The sequence below is a fragment of the Papilio machaon genome, chromosome 2, assembly GCF_912999745.1.
Source record: "Papilio machaon chromosome 2, ilPapMach1.1, whole genome shotgun sequence".
Classification (NCBI taxonomy): Eukaryota; Metazoa; Arthropoda; class Insecta; order Lepidoptera; family Papilionidae; genus Papilio; species Papilio machaon.
Window position 1 is genome coordinate 8,631,024 of NC_059987.1, and position 9,260 is coordinate 8,640,283.

The 9,260-nt window shown below is 35.8% G+C and overlaps 1 protein-coding gene across 3 annotated transcripts; it reads right to left on the reverse strand.

Annotated features, from left to right (window-relative positions):
- Nucleotides 1-578: 578 nt before the first annotated feature.
- LOC106716901 (major facilitator superfamily domain-containing protein 6) lies at nucleotides 579-7,726 on the reverse strand. 3 transcript variants are annotated; one of them, XM_014510550.2, is made up of 13 exons: nucleotides 7,043-7,556; nucleotides 6,814-6,977; nucleotides 6,297-6,493; nucleotides 6,098-6,212; nucleotides 5,825-6,024; nucleotides 5,493-5,746; nucleotides 5,162-5,416; nucleotides 4,772-4,916; nucleotides 3,453-3,604; nucleotides 2,812-2,991; nucleotides 2,504-2,646; nucleotides 2,148-2,369; nucleotides 579-871 (listed from the first exon to the last, which is right to left on the reverse strand). In XM_014510550.2, the coding sequence occupies exons 1-13, from the start codon at nucleotides 7,326-7,328 to the stop codon at nucleotides 644-646; spliced, it is 2,541 nt and encodes an 846-aa protein (XP_014366036.2). In that variant the 5' UTR covers nucleotides 7,329-7,556; the 3' UTR covers nucleotides 579-643. The 3 variants fall into 3 exon arrangements, with proteins under 3 accessions (XP_014366036.2, XP_014366038.2, XP_014366037.1); XM_014510552.2 differs by having other exon boundaries at nucleotides 7,344-7,547; XM_014510551.2 differs by having other exon boundaries at nucleotides 753-860; nucleotides 7,043-7,726.
- Nucleotides 7,727-9,260: the final 1,534 nt, after the last annotated feature.

The window sequence follows — 9,260 nt, forward strand, 5'->3', positions numbered from 1 at the left end:
TCGAAATGCACTTAAGTTCATGGTTGTTGCTTTATCTTGTTTTAAACAAAAATATAGATTATTTTAAAAGCATTATTTATCATTGTGGGATTAAACTAAAATTATGTACATATATCGGCTTTTCAAATCTTACTAAATTTATAAATGTGAATGTTTAGGAGTATGCGAATTTATGAATGGATGTATGTTTGTTACAAGGTATCTCTTAAACAGATGCATGGATCTCGATGAAATTTGGTATAGATTTAGAACACAGTCTGGAAGAACACATAAACTATCTTTTATATCTATTTATTTATTAACCAGTAGAAAGTAGTTTTTACCAATACATTTCGTCATTAACGAAATAAGTAACACATTATATAAATCTCCCACTTTAAATAAATAATACAAAATAAGCCACAAATTCATTTTATTATTAATTTCTACGACATATATTTTAATTTATCGCTCATTATTCAGGCCATTCACAAGGTTATCTAAATAATTTATATTTTTTGAACATACTGTATTTTGACCGATATTTTTACATATCATTTCTTTCTTACAACAATTTATTGATATAACATTCATTTCTTGGCAAAAGAAATTTTAATATGAGAAATTTCATTACTTTTAGCTCATGTAACAAAAATTTATACATCTAAGCGGGGCTACTGTCGTCGGAATGCCAACTCTTTCTGTGTTCTTTGGTCGCCTCGTCGTACGTTGGCGGCGGCGGGGGGTGGCCTTTGGTTTTCGCCGGGGGCTTTGCTGCATGCTCCTCTTCTGCTTCCTCGGGTATGGAGTCTCGACGTCGTGGGTCGTATTCGGCGAGCATCGGCTGTGATATGTCATTGCGTTGTGTGAGCTTCGGAGCACTGTTGGCCAACTGAAATGTTAGTCATTACTGAATTTTTTCTTTAGTCAAATGAAACGGAAAAGTTTATAAGGTGTCGAAAAGGAATTTAGTACTAAAAGCAAAAGTAAAAAAATCTTGTGGATAATAATGGAAATAAGAACTGACTAGTCAGTTTACAAATTAGAATTAGAGGAGAGTAAAAATGTATACTCGGTGTTATAATAAACATATTTAAGTACATAGACAAGTACATAAAACTATACAACTGTGTGCGTAAACGTAACAAGAGATTTATTGAAATCTTACACAATTAACCTACAGATTGTAAACGTTAAGGATATGACTTCTTATACTATAAAGCCTGTGACGTCATTATAGTATCTACAATTATTGATATACACATTTAGATAAGAACCAATTTTTAATAAACGTAATAAATTTCAATTAATACGTCGCTGATAGAGTCGGCAAATAGAAATTAAGACTAGAGCCATAAGCAAGGTTCCGTCGTATTTGCCATGGCTTTTGTTCGGCAAATACGACATTTGTTTCCTTACATTTGCCAGATACATCTGTTTGAAGTGGTATTTTTTACAGTGTAATTAAGTATCATATGCCACGTTATTTTGACATGACAATAATGACTTACTACGTTAAAATACTGTAGTTTTGCGACCGTGTATATTACGGACATAAATGACCTGTTTCTTAAATTTTGATCGAACTGAATTTATGAACGTAATATATTTTCAAACTCTTGTTAGTTTTCATTAAATTTTTTAACAATCTTATCAATCAGGCGTTACTGTAGATTATATGATATGACGCCAAATGTTAAAACTTCTGCTTCCAAATTGAAAAATCTTATATGACAAATTTCATCGAAATCCGTTGTGCAGATACCTTCTAACAAACATCCATCCATCTAAGCTTACGCATTTATAATATTGGTAATTATTTTCTCTAACTGGCTGTGTTTAGTTCTGAGGCTATGAGGTATAGGCTGACCTAAGGATTATAAGCTGAGTCAAGAGCCCCCTATCCTATATGTACGGTTTAAGTGACAGTTAAAATTTTGCCCGCAAAAGTACGATTTAACTGAATAATAGTTTGACTATAACTATGGAGTTTAAACTGGAGGTGTATAGCGAGCTTTAAAAACAATCTAAATTTAAACTAAACAAGTAAGAAAACCGCAGCAATATATTTGAATTCATTGTTAATAATAAAAGCGAGGTTTTGTCGCTGTTAATGGAAATGAAGCCTAAGATGTCAATGTAAATAATTTTCTCTATTTTCAACTAACCTTATATGGATTATGGGTAACTCTGATCTGATTCGATAACACCGGATTGGAAATATGGCTCTTTCCGTGTTGGTGCGTAATCTCGAGCGCCGAGCGCAGCAGGTCGACTTTCGAAGCGGAGCCCTGCGGAGTTTTTGGCAAGATCTCGATGTTGCTGCAACGACGCTGACTGCTGCTGCCACTGCGGCTTCGGTAAAGATCGTTGATATCACCTTGAGACAGCTGGAGAAATAACCATAAAGTCAAATTCATTGTATACAAGGAATGAAGTAGTGTGATCATATCTAAGTTGAATTTACGATAGAAAAAAACTAGTCAGTGTAAAGCTTCATACAAAATATACATAAATAACTTACTCTAGCGCGCGAACTTCTCGGCAATGAGCGTAGAGATCCCAAGGGATTGAAGCGAGTGATCATGTGCAACCTCTCAAGGGACACCATCGTTTCGGCATCTTTCCTCAATGGTTCACCGTTCAGTTTATCTCCTTCACCGCTATCTACATTACAATTTAATAAAAATGCTATTATTACATCACATTTATTTTAGGAAATAAAGTAACTAGACAAGAAACAGTCAAACTGATGATCTGCAACATTTAACTGGAGACCTGAATAATGGAGTCTAAAATATTATAGAACTGAGGATATTAAAAAAAACTTACCCGTATCTTGCTCACAAACTTCTCTCATACCAGTCATAGTGATTTTTCTCAGCCAGAAATAATGCAGAGCGCCATACAAGACGCCACCTAAGAACGCTATCAAGCCCATGTAACGGAACGCTTCCCTTGTCCCAAGCGACGCTATTAGGAGACCACCACCGAAACTTCCACTGCCTCTGCCTATCAACAAAATAATAATAAAGTATTGGGTAAGAAGTCATAATTCGAATTATTTCGAAACATAAGTACATGCTACATGTTTTAAGTAAACAGATAAAGAATATTTTTTAATCTTACTAATATTCTAAATGCAGAAGTTTAGATGGATGGATGTTTGTTAGAAGGTATCTACGTAATGGCTCCACGGATCTTAATGAAATTTGACACAGATGTAGAGTATAGTCTAAACGAACACATATGCTACTTATTAGTTTTTTTTTTAATTCCGCGAGGACGGAGTCGCGAGCGACAGCTAGTTCAAAATAAAGTGAAAAATACTCGATAAAAAAGTGTGCATTCTGAACACTGAAAGTACACATTCTTTATAGTCAGTTACAAATGTGCAGTTTTTATGATAATGTAATATGTTAAAAAAAAAAATTGGGTTTTAAATTATATTATTACATTCTTTTGCGTCTTACCTAAACTGAAATGTGCCATTCCCAACACGCCAATGAGCGTAGCTAACAGATTTTTAGGTGCCAGCATAGCGCAGTACGTCGCAGCCGCAACCCACATCAAATGCACTGACAAGGACTCCATTGCCTCGAACGGGAAACACCACCAGGAATTCCTGTTAAAAATTAGTACTTTTAATATTCAATATCCATCAATAATTTTCTTTTTATTAAGTGACCAAGCACTGCTAATCAAAATGAAAAACATCAAATGTAAATAAAAATATTCTCCTCTCATTTTATATTGAGAATGTAAAAAGAAGTTAACCTCAATAAATAACATTTTTAGCCTTTACTCAGAAAAGTTCGATCGCGTCTCACGTAATGTTTTATTACTATCCTTTGCAACAACTTCATCATAAATACTTCGTATGAACCAATCTTAATGTAACCTGTCGCTCATGTTTAAATGTGATGTCCGCCCACTGCGTATCATTATGCTCATAAACTTGACAATGCCTTATCGCCACGAGACATTACCTCGCCAATACAAATCACACGGTAAAGGACAAAATCATTTAATGTACGTAACCTCTCTAGATTTATTACACGGAGCATCATTTAAGTGATGCTTTCCACTTACTAAAAGAAGAATACAAGAAAGAATGCAGTTAATTAAAAAGTGCATGTGAAATTAACAATAGTTTTATATGAAGTAATTTTCTGTACTATTTAAGAAATACTTTTACTTGCTTGTGACGAACTCAAATTTGACAAATATGACTGGCAAAATAGATTATAAAATATTTAAATATCAACTGCATAATTAGATGCATTCGTTGAATAACAAGAACACGAACAATAAACATAAACAGAACAAGATCATGTTCCAATCGCAGTAACTGCAAAGAACATTGTGTTTCATATCTGATAAGAGGGAGATTGTTATGTCATTAAATGTTATACGATCTTGTAGGCAGCAGTATTACAACACATGCTTATTTATAACTTTATAATGTAAATTTCCCTATTACCAGTCAAAAAAAAGCCGATTACATACTTCTCTTTAAGAGAGACACTCGCTAGTACTTGATAAATTTTCAAACCCAAGAAGCCATAAAACTGTATAAAATACAAATCGAATGTACAACACAAATCGAGTTATACCTTAAAATTCAAAATAGGACAAGCCGTAGAGAATAAAGACGGTTATAAAAATATTTACATACAACATTACCTTCCTCTTATACAATCAAAATTAGTACGCATACCTATACAATATATACAAGGTATGCAAAATAAATGCAAGATGTAGAACTTACAAAGTGTAGTTAAAAACTTACTCGATAAATGAATAGCCAACGAGCCTGGCGGCGTGGGAAAAGAACGCAACGATGATAACGTTGACGTGTCCAATGCGGGCGGTGATGGCGTCCGCGCCGTACAGGAACGGGATGCTGCTCAGAGTGCCCACGGTCACGGTTATTCCTGGACATTAGACGCTCATCAAATAAGTCACAGACAAAGTAATAAACGTCTCATTTTACTTCTTAATGTCTGATCTATTACATGTATGAGTTCCAACTATTAAATATTATTTCGAACTGCCATCCTCAGGCCACTGATGGAAGACCCTTAGTGTATATTTCACATACTAAATCTATATTAAGAGAGGCTACGTAACGACTGTGAGTATGTAAGTGAGCCTAGAATGTTTGTTTTTAAATACTTACCAAGTAAGAAATTCGGTGCGCCCAATTCTTTCAGATATAAAAATAAGTAAGATTCAATGAACCCCCAAAAGTTTCCTAACGCGAACAGGAAAAATATGAACAAAATAATATGAGGCATTTTGATAATGTTAACTAAATCGTGTAATAAATTATCAGCAGGTAGCTTTGCACCGAGAGGCATAACAGCGACGGTTCCTGCTGATATCAGAAGCAGAACGTCGTAAGTGTAAAAAGCAGCTGAGTAGTCTGTGTAACCTGCAACAGACCGATGTAAACATTCAGTGTGTTGTATTGACATTAAAGATAACGATTATAAGATTCGACTACACACCGACTTGTTTGCTCCTCATATCTATAAGCATGCCCGTGATAGGAGAAAATATTGCCATTCCGATGCTAGAAAATAAACGTTCTCTGCCAAAGTCGCCACCGTATTTTTGAATCATCGTCAAAGCGATCGGATCCATTATTGTGACGCCGGCAGATAGCATGATTGTACCCATGAACCTCAGGAGAAAATAAATATAAAACGTTTTGTCGTCGCTCTCTTTATAATCTGGTGGACAAATTTCTGGACCACCTTTCCTGTAACCGAAATCAACATATTTTTAGGCATGATTGATAATTTAATAAACACAATATTATGATATCCAGTTTAAATACCTAAAATTGCATTTTTGCACCATGCAATCAGCTGAAAGTGTTTCAAGTCGTTGTTGCGATAGTTTGGTCATATTGTGCAGCATGACAAGACCCCCGCATCTAAGATCCTCTTTATCCAGCGCAGTTATATTTACCCCTTGCGCTATTAATAGCTTCTCGCCGAATCTAGATCGGAAATCCGTTACTGTGTCATTATCATCCTAAAACGAATGCAACGCAGTACAGAATTATAATCTTACATCATCTTCTTTAACGATATGTTCGAATACGAACCCGCTCCATTTCAATTCCGAGTTGCTCTTTAGGTTCCCCCAAGTCATCGTGAACTTCAATCAAAAAGAAAGCAGCGTCATTGTAATCTTCGTCGTCGCCTGTTATATTCAAAAAACTAAAAGCAAATTTTTATCGTTAAAACGTGAGAACTACGTCAAAAAAGTTTAAAAATGTATGACGGACGGATTTTAACATTCACCTAGTGTTAGACAAATTCGGTGGTTTGATTTTGTGACTTATATGGAAATCCAAATCATCTTCATCATCTGAGGGATCGATAGTGGGGCTTTCAGTGGGTCTCGACAGCATGCAGTGGTCCACACATCTGTCCAGCACGAAATCCACCTGTTCGTCTTCATCCGGACATTCCCTGCTTGGGCACGGACTCCACCAAATCTTCAGAAAAGTTTGAAAAAGCTTACTCTTATAGTCAGTGTTGAAACAATCTTGTTGTAGTTTACAAATAAGGATGCAAATTATCAACGATATTTATGCACCTAGGATTGCGGTACGCCGTCGCCTCATTTAATCTGCATAAATTTCTTGATTCTCTTAAGTAAGTCAGAGAGTAGAGTTATGACACTAGTTAATCTGCCCTGACGCCGGATGAAAACAATTTGCTCAAATTCTTAGAGGACGACTTAATTCAGAACTACGTTGCGAGGGCCAATTCTTTAATCGAGATTTTGAAACAACTGTACCTATAATTTATGTACCTCAACGCTCCGTTTGATGGGATGTCGCATGACGTACGCCGACGGCATGATCCCCGGCGTCTCCTGGTGCGGTATCAACAATAATGAATGATGGAAAGCCGCGTTCAGTATCAACGCTGTGATCACCACCGGTTTGTATTCCCCGAAACGATCCACTAGGAATCCTAAAAACAATTAGATTAGTAGATAAACACTCAGATAGCGTACTCTTCTATGTCAGATATCTTACCTGTAATGGGTGGACTAAGAAACGTTGTAAATGGCAACGCTAAATACACAAATGATATTTCTGGAACAGTTAGTCCTATGCTTTGCATGTGTATAGTCAAATAGGGTAGGAGCGATGCGGTCGCTCCGTACATCACAAATAAAGTCACTTTTAACATTATTAAGTTGGGATTGATCCGCAACCCCAGAATGAACCGTCGGATGCATCCTATCGAATCGTCGCTCTCGTCGTCCATGTTTTGATCGTCCTCGCTGTATTTTTTGGAATCGTCGTCGGATTTCGCCATGTCCGCGAGACTCACATGTTAATTGGCGACGAGTTGGTCCGCGGAGCTTATCTAATCGACTGGCGCTGGCGCACGGATCGTCAACGCAGCGCTGGAGGTGTGACGATTATTTACACGGGGATTAGGAGCGGCGGCATCGGGAGAGCCGAGGAGGGTCCCGAGCTCCGAGCTCCCGACCGACTGCGCTCGACCAGCTCTTGGCGGACGCGACGGGCCAATTTACAAATAATAGCAAATTACCATCGTTTAAGAAGTGTCACGGCGATTGGTGGGGATGTTGGCTAAATCGGCTGGCGATTTGAAGACCTTGTGGATAATAGCTGGGGACGGGGCGCTCTCTGTTATAGGCTTTTAGTACTATCTTTGGAGCCGCCGATTGCGAATTAGAGCGGCACTTGATCACAGCTTGTCTTGTGAGTACTTTTGATTTTTTAAATTTTTTATCGTAGTAATAAATGCCAAATATCTACGATAGTTAAAAAGCACACACCTAAAAAACGACTGTCACATTTTTATACGCAATAGGTGCATTTTCCATTCCTATTCAATAAATCAATAGGAAAGTAAATAGCAATACATTTATGTGAATCGATAATGCAATACTTAGTTCTTATCATATGTGTCAAAAAACTGAAATGCTTCAATATTGGGCTGCATTTTTTGTATAAAAATTTTCTTAAGTTGATTTTGATTTCTAAACAAAATATTTACAGGGTTTCTTTAATGATATGTACAAATCGACTTGTAAAGTATTACTCGTATAATTATTTTAATAAGATCTGAACCCCTCGCTTGTATCAATAGGTTTTAATATAAATGGAGTGCCTGTATGTATTACCGAAAAAAAATGTATTTCATACACTAGATGTAATTGTATTGCTGATAACGAAAAACCAATTTTTAATTTTGTCTGTCAGTTCGCAAGGCCATGTTTGTTCCGGGTAATCTTCGGAACGGCTGGACTGATTTTGACGGGACATTGATAGGAAGGTGGCAGCTGATACACAGGGGAATATTATAGGCTGTTTTTCTTTTTAAATCTGCGTTGACGAACTCGCGGGCGACTGCTATTTGAAAATAAAATGTTTAATCTACATCCAAACACCAGACAGCAAATAGATCCGATAGAAATGACTTATGAGTCTGGTAGTCTTATTATATTCTACATTTGCCTTTTGTAATTCCTTTGTGTAAATTTACAAAAAAAAATCTAAAATTGTATGCTTTGGCTTAAAAACTGTTACTTAACCAGATATACAAAATAACTGCCATCTATGAACAAAAAGTTGCAACAAGTCAAAGTTTTTTTGCTCTTGATTTAATGCGACATCTATTGCAAAATCTTTCGTAAAGTTTAAAAGTAATTTCATAGCCATAGACAACATTTAAGTAGCGTACTGTAAGATTGTATTTTAAAATTTTCTATTAAATAACTGAATTTTCTTAACAGTTTCAGTTCAAGAAAGTTCGAAAAAATCGCTAGAGATCTGGCAGACACCCTTTTAAAAGATAGAAGGAAACTAAAGCACGCCCATGGGAATGTATTTAAATACGAGTAATGACATATCCATACGAACTTTCTTTTTTATTTGGTCTATAACTCATTTATTAAAATAATTTTATAATCATCATCATCTCCCTTACCTTTTCCAACTCAAGTGGGGTCGGCACACAAGGTTTTATAAACCTTAAAACAATTTTATGTATTTTAAAAAATATGACACTCTTGGACAAACCACTTTAAATCTGTTCGTATTTTTAACAAAGAGATTAGTGAAATACGACCGTAATACGGAATTAAAACAGTTAATACTAAAATAATAAATTAAATTGTCAATTTTTATTTTGTGAAATTAAATTTTCAGTACTACTGACATCTAGTGACCATAGAGTTAGACTAATCAAAAGTAGGTCTGCGCTGTCTATAATCTA